Source organism: Prosopis cineraria, unplaced genomic scaffold (assembly GCF_029017545.1).
Source record: "Prosopis cineraria cultivar Desert tree isolate PC_DT_omini unplaced genomic scaffold, ASM2901754v1 PC7, whole genome shotgun sequence".
NCBI classification, from domain to species: domain Eukaryota; kingdom Viridiplantae; phylum Streptophyta; class Magnoliopsida; order Fabales; family Fabaceae; genus Prosopis; species Prosopis cineraria.
This window is the reverse complement of record NW_026555338.1, coordinates 18,359,504-18,375,644: the sequence shown is the minus strand read 5'-3', so window position 1 is coordinate 18,375,644 and position 16,141 is coordinate 18,359,504. Positions and strand designations below refer to the sequence as shown.

Below are 16,141 nucleotides of genomic sequence, written 5' to 3'. Positions count from 1 at the left end.
GCTTTTAGTTTGGTATAAGTTTGGATTGGACTAGACTGAACTGAAAATTTTATTTGCATTGTATTGTTGCAAGTGCAGCCTCCCTATTATAAAAAAAATTTGAATATATTGGACAGTTATTGACAAGAACTGTCCAATATAAGCACTTTATTGGACGGTTATAGTCATAATCGTCCAATATTTTGCAATATATTGGACGGTTGTGACTATAACTGTCCAATATAGAGCAGAATATTGGATGGTTTTAAAGTTAACTGTCTAATATATCCTTCACAATTCCTACTTTTTTCAACAATATATTGGACGCTTCCATGAATCGTCCAATATAGTAATATTGAACGGTTATGATAACTGCCCAATAACCACTCAATATCTGTCTTACCAATATATAACGATATCATATTGGACGGTTTATAATCATCCAGTATAGGCAAAAAAAACTATCCAATATTACCCTTTTTATAGTAGTGAGTTGAACTATCGACTAGAGCCACTGACGGCTCGAGTTAGACTAAAAAATCATTTTTATGATTGAATCAGATTGGATTGAAGTTCAGCCACTATTAAGTTAGAAACTTGAGTTGAACCAGGAATCAGAATGATTTTCAAAAAAAACCAAAAAATTTTAAACATAATATTGAAAAACCTTAAAATTTTAAGAAAATTAGAAAAATTCACAAATTAGGTCCTACTAAAAGTCAACTTTATTTTTGGACAATTCACATGTATAAAATATGATTTGAGACCTTTTTTTATAAAAATATATTGACAATCATAAGTGCAAATGCAGATACTTTTGAGTGTACTCATATCTAATTTAACCAAGATCCACCTATTTTTGACAAGTTATAAAATTATAATTTATAATATTATTAATTTATGGTGATATTATGTCATTTTATTAACATACTATATATTTTTCTTATATTTATTATATATATGTATTTAATATTATTTTTATTTAATTATTACATCACCGATCCAACCGCTTGTCTAACAGGTTAGACCATAAAAGCTAAGAACTGCTAACTTTTTTGATTCAATGCTCAATCTGACTTCTAAAATATTGGTGTTAATAACCCATCTATTAGATCCATGGTTCAAATCCTACCATTATAAGAGGGGAATTTTATTTTATTTCAGCCTTTGATGAAATTACCAAACTGCCCTCTATTTAAAATTATTATGGCATCGGATTTTTTTTTCATTTCACTATATCTTTTCTTCAAACCAACCAAAAGCTTCAACCCAAAATTCTCTACCATCTCCATCTTCTTCTTTCTCTATGCTCTGACTAGCACCGATGATTCTATGGGTACTGGATTCTTCCACCTTCGTCCATATTGTTGAGTAAATCTCACTTTTCATTCCCTCATTTGATTTGTGCATGTGGGTATGATAGGTTGCTAAAATTTGAATGATATTTTCTATCATTCAAGGCACTTATGGTGGAAGAACAATGTTCAATCAAGCTTAAACTTAGGACTAGGGAGCTAATTTAGGTGAGTAATTATGCCTTAAGCATTTGATTATTGTAAAAAAAAATATGGGCTCAAGTCATGTTCTGTTTAGAGTTGAATTTATGACTATGTAAGGAAATTGATATTAGGAAAAAAAAAAAAAAGCAAAGCATGATAAGTTTAATTGTTAATGTTTGGGAATTTGTTGGGTGTAAGAGATTTAAAGGTAAATAAAAAAATAGTGAATAGTTTGGAAATGTCACAAACTAGGTGTTTAACAAAAATGTTTGTTAAGAAGAGTTTTTTTATTTATGAAATTTTTTGAAAATTCAATAACTTTTATATGTTAAATTATTGAGAGTTGTATAGTTGGATAGAGAAGTGAGTATGTAAAGCATTGACAGGATTGAACAAATTGAGACTTGGTTGATTAAATCATAATGATTTGAAACTTGATTGATTATAGCGTTGCCAATATTAGGACATAAATTATCTAACTAGAAAAATGTAATTAAATCTTCCTTTATACTAAATAGTGTGTTTAGAGAAAAAAAGGATTGACTGAAGTCTTAAAAACTAAAAGTGAATTTTGTATTTGAGAACATTACAAGTAAGTGAATAACATTCTAAATTAACTTATCCACAATTCTTTTTTTTTAAAAAAAAAGAAGAAGATTTCATGTACCATTTCAAGTGTTAAATATTTTTTTTATTATATTGCTTTTGCATGTGAAGTTGTAATTTGAATGGTGAAGAATATTGAAATTATGATATTTCCACATATATTTTCATTATAAAATATATATTGAGGGTTGACAAAAACATTTTATTTGCTCTAAAAATCTTTTATTTGATAAAGGCAACTCTGGAATTAAGGAATAATTTTATATTGAGAAGGGTTAAGGTTTTAAAAGGTTCATGTGAGTTTGATATTGAGAATGCAAACTTTATCTTTACAATAATTTTTTTTTTCATGTTTGAAAATTGATTTTGAGAGAACTATACACAAAAAATGGTTGTTAACATCAGTTTCTTTAACCTTTGGTGTGCTATCATTATGACTTGCTAGTTTAACTTTCGTGAGCATTACACTTACATTTGTTATTTATAACCTCTATCATTATGACTTGCTAGTTTAACTTTCGTGAGCATTGCACTTACATTTGTTATTTGTAACCTCTCCCCATACCAAATTATTTCTTTTACACTAATACGGTATAAGAAAGTGTTAACTTAATCACCACACCACTACAATCAAACTGTTTTCAAGAAAAATCAATTTGAAATGGGACCTAAGACTTCATTGATAAAATCATTCAAAAACAAATACATATCGAGTATTGCACAGCAAAAGACAAACCTTACATTCGTCATTCTCAATTCATGATTTAAAATTAAAGAAACAATGCTAAAAAATGGCACATACGTCATAGCATGTGGTACAGAACCATAAGCTTCCATTTTTATGCCATATGACGCAGCTTGTTAAGCCATGCGCCGCGATGCACATGACAGGATTTTGCTGCCATATATCAGTTCATAAAAGTGAACTTCCAGCATACGTTGTTTCCACATACAACATCCGATCTGAATAGTTCAAGTGCCCACATAAAGCTTATTTCATGAACAAGCTAGTGAGAGAAGTTTGGACACAATCCAACTATCCAATCTAAATTTTGACACTCGAGTGCAAAATTCACATACCAAAATGTTCAAATCACACACTTAATCTCATTAAGCCATTTGGGATTTAGAACCAAATCCAAAAGAACCACAATTCACATCACATAAATACACAAATCAAGATTTGTCCATTTACACAAATAAGGGCTGTTTTTTCAATTGAACGTAACGTTGTATTCTTGGTCTCAATCCAACTATCTAATCTTAATTTGGACACAATCAAGATTTGGACACTAGCTAATGAGACAAGTTTGGCCTTAATCCAATTGTCTAATCTAGATTTGAACACTTGAATGTAAAAAGATACTTTTTATGAAAAATTCACGTACCAAAATGTTTAAATCACACACTTAATCTCATTAAGCCGTTTGGGGCTTAGAACCAAATCCTAAAGGACCATAATTCACATCATATAAATACACAAATCAAGATTTGCCTATTAACACAAATAAGGGCTGTTTTTGCAATTGAACACAATATTGTGTTCTTGGTCATTCTATTCACAATCTCAACACAAATTCACCATTATCAACATACACAAGTATACACACCAGGCTATCTCAGCCCACAATCACATTTCACCACATGATCACTACTTATACAATCACAAAACATTCTCAACTAAATCTTATCCCATATCACCTAATTCAACACATATATCACATTTTCACACAATCAAGGCTATGCAAAATTACTACTGATAACAATTCAAAACATGCAAGCAAGTCCTATGGCAACATTTCATTTACTATATTCATAGTAATTTAAGTTCATTACACAAACTTCGATTTTGCACAACTTAACAACACTAAGCCAGCCCTGATTCTTTCCAAAATGTGAGCCATGCATTGAGAAAACATATTAAGTAGCATTTTGGCATATTTCAAACAATATTTTTACTGTTAGCCATGCATTGTGGCACGTGGCACAGAGACACTAGCATTATGCTTTTTTGCCATGCACCACAACATGTGGGTACATGTGCCACGATGCACACACCAGATTCTGCTGTTAAATTATAAAATCTGATACGAATGCATCCAGTGTTCGATTAGGTAATTTAAGTTCCTACACAAACTTGTTCCATAATCTAACCAATAACTCTAGTTTCATACAAATTTGATATCTCACTTAAAATTTAAACACCTAAGTCAATTTTGACAATTTTCTTTCAAAATTTACTACTTGAGCATAACTATTTGAAACCACAAGTTATTGGCCACTTCTAGAGCCTTGACCACATCTAAATGAATAATTTAAACCTGATTAACCTATTATATAAGCAATATAACATGCATACACACTTTTGGCCTGTTAGCCACCTATCACACACTTTTGGGCATATTCATATTTCTCAATTTCATTCATATCCATAGCCAAACTCCATACATACATCACATATTCATTATATCCACAAGTACTTACACCCATTTACTAGCCCACATCATCATTTCTATCATATACACACATGTATGCACACTATGGACTAGATTACCAAAACAATGATCACATATACAACCAAAATGTTCATGCACAAATATATCTATTTCTATCATAACTTATATACATATTCACAACTATTAACATACAAATTAATTACATCATCTTACAATGGTTTTTTCAAAGAAATCTTTACTCAACTCGTTTCCTTTCCCTTAGCACTACCGCCAGAACTTAAAAAATGTAAATAACCATATGTGAGATCAAAATCTTAGTAACAAATATAGCTCATTTAATGTCCATTAACACAAATAACCATGTCAAAGTAGCAAAGCCAAAGTAATAGCACATACACACATGCATGCGCGCGCATCAAAAGTAAATATAGAATTTCCTCTTTTCAAAGCTTTTCTACATAATTACAAATAACAGCATGATTATCTATCCACTAAGCCTCCGAAGCTCCCCTACATGAAACTATAGGCTCTAATAGATTAATTATGCATTGATCTGAGCAAACCTTTGGCAGTAGAGAGACCTAGCCAAAGATAATTTATCCTACCTATGAACTATGGTTACCCTCATTTCACATACACTTGCGATAGAGATGTCGACGACTCCTAACCGTACCCTAACTAGCATTAGGGAGTTGCTAGACTGCCCATATGTCCTGTGGTAATAGTCTTAATATAATACCATACTGGATTACCCATGGTACTAGCTCTAATATAATGCTGCACTAGATGTCCCATGGTGTCAGCCTGACTACATGAATTTATTTACACTCATCTCCATACACATACATCCACACATAACCTGGGTGAATCCCACCTCCTATGATCAAGCTTTTCACACAAAATTTACCACTTTTCCACACTTAATACCACATATATACATATATATCAATCAAATCCAGTATTCATCAAACTTGCATTTTATAAATCAATTTCATGCTAAAACTATTTACATTGCAAAATCATGCATAAAAACTGACAAAACAACTATTTCACAATCATAAAATTACTTCTATAAAATTATAATAGCTAATAAACATAACAAACTATATAGTTACCTTAACCCTTTTGTTTGCAAGAAAGGGTCTCTTGTGTTTCAAAACCTTAGTCAAACTCCTTCTCGTGATTTCAACACGTCACGCATAAGAATCTACACAAATAAGGCATCCACAGTCAATTATCTTTTTGACTAAAAGTGCCAATTACAATAATTAAGGGCGTAATCACTACCATTTCCCTTACCCACATTCATTCATGCATATCATGACCAATTATCACTCATTACAAGCATTATTCTACTCACTATTAGATTTCTCCCATTACTCTCTCTCTCTCTAAATTAGGTTAACTTGAGTTTATAACATCAAAGCTTTATTGTTCTGACTCCAACCAGTCACAAAGTCTTAATTTAGTTACAGAGAACCTTTCTATTACTATAAGGTAAGAAATCAACTCCTTAAAACTCCTAAATTTAATTTCTCAATAGTTTAAACTAAGAAAAAATAGGGTAGAATTAGAGGTTAAGTCAATATAAGACTTACTTGATAACTAACATGTCAAAAATGTCATCCTTGCTCCTGAAATTGATTGCCCTAGTAGAGCTCTTCTTTTCCATGCCTGAACCTCTTTTTCTCTCTTTTCTCTTTTGTTTTCATGAGTTAACACTTTCTTATTCGCCAAGTTTCTGTACCATACATTGAAGCACATCCAGTGTAATATCCCAATATAAATTTTAATAGTTAATTTGGGTTAATAGAAAATTAAAAAAAATAAAAATAAAAAAATAAATAATTTAAAAAAAATAAAAAAATAAAAAAAATAATAATAAAATAATATTATTAAATTATTATTATAATAATAAAAAAAAGAAAGGAAGAAGAAGAAGAAAACGAATTTGCTTCGTCCGCCGCCTCAACAGTAACAATAATAAAATAATAATAAAAAAAAGAAGAAGAAGAGAGAGAAAATAATTTTAAAAAAATGTGGGACCCACTGAATTTTTATAAAAACTCACCTGTTCCTTCATTTCTTCATTCCTTCTTTCGTGCGTGAGCTTCGGCAGAGAGAGCATCTGTGAGCCAAATGCACCGGTGCAGGGTTTTAAGGTAAGAGTTTTTAATAGGATATTTAGGATGTGATTTTAAGCTTTTCAAGACTAAGTAAGTGTTCTAAAATTTTTTCTTAGTCATCCTTTTTCTTTTGTTTCTGAGTTTGTAGTGGTAGAAAATTTAAGATCTGGAAGAGGGATGAATTTATGTTGAATAAATATGATTTTTTTGAGGTTGTTAGTAGTATAATAAATATTCTAGAGTATAAATTTATTGGTGATCTTTGAATTTGTGGCTTATGGATCAAATTCTAGACTAGATCTGAAAATATATGTTGATTTATTGAGGTTTAGATGATTATTTGGGATGAGAAATGAATTATTATGGCTATAGGATTATGATTCTAAGCTAGAGACTTAATTTTTAATTTTTGGGTATTTTAGGTACGAATTTATAAATAAAAAGAAAATTTTGATAATAGAAATTAGTTTAGAAGTTGATTTTTAGATTATTAATGTTTATTGATAATTAAAAGAGGAGTTAAAAATTTTACTTAATAGTATTAACTATAGATTTGTATTAAGATTGAGATTAGGAATTATGTTATATTTTTAATTCTATTATTAGAATTATTTTATTAGTTTCAAAAATTGAAACTAATATTTATAAATAATATGTTATTTGTAGATTGTATTACTGGTGAAGATTGTGGTGAGAGAGAAATTTTAAGGAATAATTTATTGAAAAAGCCACAAGGTAACCATGCTTTTAATTTGTGATTAGTGTTACTTCATGTTAATTGGGTGATTATTGAGAAAATTATGAATTTTGTAATATTGTATATTGTGCAATATTATTATGAATTTGTTTGATTATTGTGGGAGGTGTTGGGAGACTTGCTATTGTTGTTGTATTTATGTGCCACGTGGTACGCCCCTATTGGAGCTCAATAGGTGGCTTGTAAGGGCTCGGGCTAATCTACCTTTGGCCGGGTAATTTAGCACCGAGTGAGGGCTACGGCTCGAGGTTAATGGAGGGATATAAGGATGGTTGTTTGTGTGTATTGTAATATTTCTTATATTTGTTGGAATTATATTATTTTTAATTCTCACTTAGTAAGCACACACTTAACTGTTTGTATACACTATCATAAATTGGCTTTGGTTACTGGGACTTTTGAGTCTCATTATGTGGTTAACAATTTTCAGGAGAAGAGCCACGAGTGACACGTGGAGGAGTCCCAGAGGCTTAGTGGTATAGATCCACTGTCTCTTTTGGGTATTTAATTTATGATTTATAATGTGTTATATTGCCAATATTAGGACTTTTTTTTTATTGTCAATTATATGAATATATAAATGTAATCATGCCTTTCAAACTATTTCTATTTTTGGTACAATTTGGATGACTGTAATTTTAATATTTGGTTTACTTTGGATTGGTTAAAATGGCATGATTATAAGGCCAAATAACTGGCTTGTGTTGAAAATTGACTAAATTGCTTATTTTACTTGTTGGGAGTATAAGGATGGACAAATGTGATTTAGTTTACTTGTTGGGAGTATAAGGATGGACAAATGTGATTTAGCCTAATGGCATGTGGGAGGTAAAAATTTATCTGAAATGTTATAGTGTGTGAGTTGAAGCCAATTATAAAATATTTTATATCGAAATTATTGATATAAAAATGTGTTGGGTGGCTGTAACCCAACTATGGTTGAGTTAAATTATTAAAAAAAAAAATTTTGGTGTGTTACAATTTTGGTATCAGAGCTACATGTTTCCAATTCTTATAAATTATGAAATTGTTATACATTAACCTAGTTTATTGGCAATATACATTATTAAATCATAATGCTTCTCCATTATTTTTCTTGTCTTGAGATTAGTGTTAACTTAATTATGTGACTTCCATCCTTTAGGAGGGGAGAGATGGTGTCCAAAACTAGGAGAGGTGGTGAAATTGCCGGTGATTCTATAGAGCCAATAGGAAATGACATACCTTCACTGCCACAACCAGAGCCCACACAGCAACAAATCGGGCAGGGCGAGCCTATACAGTCACAACTAAGGCAGGATGAGCCAACTATGAGGCAAATGATGGATTTACTATATAATCTTAGTGACCGCATGAAGAGACAAGAAGAAGAATTGGCCGCTTTAAGACAATATAAGGAGAATTCCAACCGAGAGGGAAATGGCCAACAAGAAGGAAGCCATACCAAGGTATTTAATGCGAGCCAATCTGCTGATAAAGGCTCACCTTCCTATTCTCACCATGAGACTAGTCCGAAGAATGTGAGTCTCCACTCTGAGCAACAGACATCCACGATCACAAAGATCTGGAGTACTTTTCGTAAGTTTAATCCTCCTACTTTCGATGGAAATCTTAAGCCAGCGGTGGTTGAAGAATGGATAGATCAATTGGAGAGTATTTTTCGTATGGTTGTGTGCACTTCTAATCAAAAGGTGCAGCTGGCAATATTCCTACTACAGAAGAGTGCTAAGAAATGTGGGAAACATCAGGACCGAAGGATGATTCCTCTCTTACTTGGGAAGATTTTAAAGCTATATTGTTCGAGAATTATTTTCCTACTGCACTGAGAGCAGAAAAGGAGGCTGAGTTTCATGCATTTCGTCAGGGTGATCTAGATGAGGATGAATTTATTGAACAATTCTCAGAATTATCTAAATACTCTACTTACCTCCAGAAACATGAAGATACAGAGTGGATGGCTGAACGATTACTAGAGAAGGCGAGGCCTGATCTAAGGGAACAGTTAGCCCCTTTTGAGATCAAGACATTCAGTGAGATGTGCAATAAGCTTCGAATAGTTTCTCGGAGAAAGAGAGAGGCTAGATTAGAAGCTGATAGAGAGAGGAGGAAAGAACCTCATGGGAAGCCCCCTATCCACACCAGACCTATTGGTGGAGTAGAGAAGAGGAGCAGTCAAATCTTTGGAGGCTTTAGAAATCAGAAGAAGAAGGGCTACTACCATAAGGGCCAAACCTACAGAGGGAATCAGAGTGGGAGTCAGGGGTCCTACAGGAGCCCAGCTACCTTTAATCCTACTTCCGGTGCTGCTAGTAATCAAGCATGCAGTAAGTGTGGGAAGTTTCATTCTGGTGATTGTTGGGTTTGTTACATCTGCCAGAAGCCTGGTCATATTGCCCGATTCTGCTATCAAAATCAGAATAGGGGTAATGATCAGAGACCTACAGTACCAGCACGAGTGTATGCCCTCTCTGGGCCAGAGGCTGCTAACAACCCTAATGCTATCCGAGGTATAATCCGAATCCTTGATAATGATGTTTGTGCTTTGTTTGATTCGGGTGCTACACACTCTTTTGTGTCTGATGAATGTATGAAAAGATGTAAATTGCCTGTGTGTACCTTACCTTTTGATGTGAAGATTTCTACTCCTGCTGGTTTGACTGTAAGGACTGCTAAGGCATGTCTAAATGTAGAGGTTGAGTATGAGGGTCGAAAGACCACCATAGACCTCATTTGTTTGTCTTTGTCTGGGATTGATGTTATTGTGGGGATGGATTGGTTGTCTGCAAATGGAGCTGTACTTAATTGTCAGAAAAAGAGTGTGTCACTCTCAGCTCTTACTGTAACCCCTGTAGAGTCCCAAAGTCCTATGTTGTTGTCTGCAGCTCAAGTAGAACAGTGTATAAGAAAGGGCTGTCAAGCTTTTATGATTTTCTTCTCAATCAAGGCAGAGATTGAAGAAGGTGTAGATCAGATTCCAGTAGTGAGAGAATTCCCTGACGTCTTTCCTACTGAAGTGATCGGTTTGCCTCCAGAACGAGAGGTTGAGTTCTCGATTGAACTCGTACCTGGTACGGGGCCTATTTCTAAGGCACCCTATAGGATGTCTCCATCGGAGTTAGCTGAGTTGAAGAGACAAATTGAAGAGTTGTTAGAGAAGGGGTTTATCAGACCGAGTGTATCACCATGGGGGTCACCGGTACTGTTTGTGAAAAAGAAAGATGGAAGCCTTAGATTGTGTATTGATTATAGACAATTGAATAAGGTAACCATCAAGAACAAGTACCCCTTACCTCGAATTGATGATTTGTTAGACCAATTAGTCAATTCAGCGGTGTTTTCTAAGATTGATCTAAGATCAGGGTATCATCAATTGAGGGTTAGAGCAGAAGATATCCCTAAAACTGCTTTTAGGACTAGATATGGGCACTATGAGTTCCTAGTGATGCCGTTTGGGTTAACAAATGCCCCAGCTGTCTTCATGGATTATATGAATCGAATCTTCAGGCCTTATCTCGATGAATTTGTTGTAGTCTTTATTGATGACATACTTATTTATTCTCGAGATGAGGTGGACCATGCTAGACATCTTAAAATTGTTTTGGAGATATTAAGAGAGCACAAGCTCTATGCCAAGTTGAGCAAATGTGATTTTTGGCTTAAAGAAGTTAAATTCTTAGGCCATGTTGTTTCAGAAGAAGGGGTAGCGGTGGACCCTAGTAAGATAGATGCAGTGATGAAATGGGAACAACCTCGAAGTGTGACAGAGATTAGGAGTTTCTTGGGTCTTGCAGGCTACTATCGTCGTTTCATTAAGGGTTTTTCACAAATTGCAATGCCCTTGACTAAGTTGACCAGGAAAGATGCTCCATTTATTTGGACGAACGAGTGTGAAGTTGCATTCCAGGAGCTGAAAAAGAGGTTGACCACCACACCGGTGCTCACCTTACCTGTTCCAACTGCTCCTTATACCTTGTATACTGATGCTTCTAAGAAAGGTTTAGGTTGTGTATTGATGCAGGAGGATCGAGTAGTGGCTTATGCCTCTCGACAGTTGAGACCTCATGAGGAAAATTACCCTACTCATGACTTGGAGCTTGCTGCTGTGGTATTTGCTTGAAGATTTGGAGGCACTATCTTTATGGTTCTTCTTTTGAAGTCTTCAGTGATCATAAAAGTTTAAAATATTTGTTTGATCAAAAGGAGCTCAACATGAGACAGCGCAGATGGATTGAGTTTTTGAAGGATTATGACTTTGAGTTGAAGTATCATCCAGGGAAAGCTAACGTAGTCGCCGACGCTCTGAGCAGGAAGCTTGTACATACTGCTCACATGATGGTCAGAGAACATGAATTATGGAGTAGTTTCCATGCAGTAAATGTAGAAGTAGTCGAAAATCATTTGGCTGCTCTACATATTACTGAATTTGAGAATAATTTTTGGGAAGAAATCAGAATTTCGCAGCAGAAGGACGATTATTTGAATAAGATTAGGGTAGAGATTGGGGCTGGAAAGGCTGAACATTTTGATGTGACCGATGATGATGTCGTAAGATATAAAGGTAGAGTGTGTGTGCCTAATGATACTCGATTGAAAAATATCTTACTTGAGGAGGCTCATCAAAGTAAATATACCATTCACCCAGGAGCAACTAAGATGTATCATGACTTAAGACGTGGTTGGTGGTGGCCAAGGATGAAGAGAGATGTAACTGAACATGTAACTCGTTGTTTGACTTGCCAGAAAGTCAAAATTGAGCATCAGAAACCAGCCGGGATGCTACAGTCTCTTGATATTCCAGAGTGGAAATGGGACAGCATTTCTATGGACTTCATTACAGGATTGCCTAGAACATCTTCTGGTCATGACACTATATGGGTAATCGTAGATCGACTCACCAAATCAGCTCATTTTCTTGCTACTAATATCAAGTATTCTCTCGAAAAATTAACTGAAATCTACATAAGAGAAGTGGTGAGATTGCATGGAGTGCCGACAAATATTGTATCTGATCGTGATCCGAGATTCACATCAAACTTTTGGAAGTCATTACAGGAAGCCATGGGTACTCGTCTGAGTTTTAGCACCGCTTACCACCCCCAGACCGATGGGCAAACGGAACGAACCATACAAACTCTTGAAGACATGTTAAGAGCGTGTGCCATTGAGCTTAGAGGTAATTGGGATAGTCACTTACCATTAGCTGAATTTGCCTACAATAATAGTTTTCATTCTAGCATTCAGATGGCACCTTATGAGGCATTGTATGGAAGAAAATGTAGATCGCCACTGTGTTGGACAGAATTAAGTGAGAGAACTGTTTTGGGGCCGACATTGTTGATGAGACTACCCAAAAGATTGCTTTAATCAAGCAAAAATTACTCACAGCTCAAAGTAGACAAAAGAGTTATGCGGATAAGAGGAGAAGACCGCTTGAGTTTGAAGTAGGTGACCATGTATTTTTGAAAATCTCTCCGGTAACTGGTGTTGGAAGAGCTATTAAGGCTAAGAAGTTGACACCAAGGTTTATGGGGCCTTTTGAGATCTTAAAACGAGTTGGACCAGTAGCGTACCAAGTAGCATTACCACCCCAAATTGCTGGAATACACAACGTATTCCATGTGTCACAACTGAAAAAGTATCAACCAGATCCTTCCCATATAATTGAACCCGAGGAAATTGAACTCAGGGAGAATTTGACATTCAAAGCTGAACCAGAAAGGATTGTGGATTACAAGGACAAGCAATTAAGAAACAAGACCATTAGATTGGTTAAAGTAATTTGGAAGGGCACGACTCCAGGTGATGCTACGTGGGAGACCGAGGACAGTATGCGACGTGATTATCCTCGTCTTTTTGATTAAGTGAGTAGTTAATAGTTACTAATTTTAAATTTTGAGGACAAAATTTCTAAAAGGAGGGGAGAATTGTAACATCCCAATATAAATTTTAATAGTTAATTTGGGTTAATAGAAAATTAAAAAAAAATAAAAATAAAAAAATAAATAATTTAAAAAAAATAAAAAAAAAAAAAAAAATAATAATAAAATAATATTATTAAATTATTATTATAATAATAAAAAAAAAGAAGGAAGAAGAAGAAGAAAACGAATTTGCTTCGTCCGCCGCCTCAACAGTAACAATAATAAAATAATAATAAAAAAAAAAGAAGAAGAGAGAGAAAATAATTAAAAAAAAATGTGGGACCCACTGAATTTTTATAAAAACTCACCTGTTCCTTCATTTCTTCATTCCTTCTTTCGTGCGTGAGCTTCGGCAGAGAGAGCATCTGTGAGCCAAATTCACCGGTGCGGGTTTTAAGGTAAGAGTTTTTAATAGGATATTTAGGGTGTGATTTTAAGCTTTTCAAGACTAAGTGTTCTAAAATTTTTTCTTAGTCATCCTTTTCTTTAGTTTCTGAGTTTGTAGTGGTAGAAAATTTAAGATCTGGAAGAGGGATGAATTTATGTTGAATAAATATGGTTTTTTGAGGTTGTCAGTAGTATAATAAATGTTCTAGAGTATAAATTTATTGATGATCTTTGAATTTGTGGCTTATGGATCAAATTCTAAACTAGATCTGAAAATATATGTTGATTTATTGAGGTTTAGATGATTATTTGGGATGAGAAATGAATTATTATGGTTATAGGATTATGATTCTAAGCTAGAGACTTAATTTTTAATTTTTGGGTATTTTAGGTACGAATTTATAAATAAAAAGAAAATTTTGATAATAGAAATTAGTTTAGAAGTTGATTTTTAGATTATTAATGTTTATTGATAATTAAAAGAGGAGTTAAAAATTTTACTTAATAGTATTAACTATAGATTTGTATTAAGATTGAGATTAGGAATTATGTTATATTTTTAATTCTATTATTAGAATTATTTTATTAGTTTCAAAAATTGAAACTAATATTTATAAATAATATGTTATTTGTAGATTGTATTACTGGTGAAGATTGTGGTGAGAGAGAAATTTTAAGGAATAATTTATTGAAAAAGCCACAAGGTAACCATGCTTTTAATTTGTGATTAGTGTTACTTCATGTTAATTGGGTGATTATTGAGAAAATTATGAATTTTGTAATATTGTATATTGTGCAATATTATTATGAATTTGTTTGATTATTGTGGGAGGTGTTGGGAGACTTGCTATTGTTGTTGTATTTATGTGCCACGTGGTACGCCCCTATTGGAGCTCAATAGGTGGCTTGTAAGGGCTCGGGCTAATCTACCTTTGGCCGGGTAATTTAGCACCGAGTGAGGGCTACGGCTCGAGGTTAATGGAGGGATATAAGGATGGTTGTTTGTGTGTATTGTAATATTTCTTATATTTGTTGGAATTATATTATTTTTAATTCTCACTTAGTAAGCACACACTTAACTGTTTGTATACACTATCATAAATTGGCTTTGGTTACTGGGACTTTTGAGTCTCATTATGTGGTTAACAATTTTCAGGAGAAGAGCCACGAGTGACACGTGGAGGAGTCCCAGAGGCTTAGTGGTATAGATCCACTGTCTCTTTTGGGTATTTAATTTATGATTTATAATGTGTTATATTGCCAATATTAGGGCTTTTTTTTTTTATTGTCAATTATATGAATATATAAATGTAATCATGCCTTTCAAACTATTTCTATTTTTGGTACAATTTGGATGACTGTAATTTTAATATTTGGTTTACTTTGGATTGGTTAAAATGGCATGATTATAAGGCCAAATAACTGGCTTGTGTTGAAAATTGACTAAATTGCTTATTTTACTTGTTGGGAGTATAAGGATGGACAAATGTGATTTAGTTTACTTGTTGGGAGTATAAGGATGGACAAATGTGATTTAGCCTAATGGCATGTGGGAGGTAAAAATTTATCTGAAATGTTATAGTGTGTGAGTTGAAGCCAATTATAAAATATTTTATATCGAAATTATTGATATAAAAATGTGTTGGGTGGCTGTAACCCAACTATGGTTGAGTTAAATTATTAAAAAAAAAAATTTTGGTGTGTTACATCCAGCTCTAGCCCGATGTATGGCACAGTGAGAGAATTCATCACCACACTCACACACTTTACTTTGCAATGCCATTTTCCCACTCTATCTATTCATATAATACCTTAAATAGTCAAGATAACATTCCACCATCCAAAAATCCTAATATCATATTAGATTACTAATTTATCCCTTAATTAGTATTAATACAAGAATCAAGAATTTAGGATTTACACAAAACATGCTCAATTTAAAACAATTTCATACAGTAGCTATAATATTCTCAAATAGTTATAATAGATAGTCAAATAGAGTAAGTCATTCAATTACCTCAACCTTTTGTCATAAGAAAGGTTACCTGTGGATTTTCAACCATTAACACCTCTCTACACGCTTCTTCTCTCAACTTACAAGCATAACATGACAATCAACACACAATTGATATTATTAGTCAATTAACCAAATTGACTAAAAATACTTAATTATCACTTAAAATTACATCTAACTATTCATTCACTTCTACTTAGTCAGCTTAGGTCCATCACCATTCATTCACCACTTTCTATCACTCCTACCAGTCTTAATTCACTTCTTTCACCATTTTACTAGTGTTTCTCTTTGGTTCAAGGCAAATATATGCTTAGAGCCTCAAAGCTTTATCGTTTAACTCCAAAAAAGTCACAACACCCTAATTAGAATCCCAAGAATCTTTTCATTATAAAA

The 16,141-nt window shown here is 33.5% G+C and overlaps 1 protein-coding gene across 1 annotated transcript; it reads left to right on the top strand.

The window, feature by feature from the left end:
• The first annotated feature begins 9,238 nt into the window (after window positions 1-9,238).
• Window positions 9,239-15,004, top strand: LOC129314930 (uncharacterized). Its single transcript, XM_054958410.1, has 3 exons — window positions 9,239-9,930; window positions 14,367-14,435; window positions 14,888-15,004. Exons 1-3 carry the CDS (start codon window positions 9,378-9,380, stop codon window positions 14,929-14,931), a joined length of 666 nt encoding a protein of 221 aa, XP_054814385.1. The 5' UTR covers window positions 9,239-9,377; the 3' UTR covers window positions 14,932-15,004.
• Window positions 15,005-16,141: the final 1,137 nt, after the last annotated feature.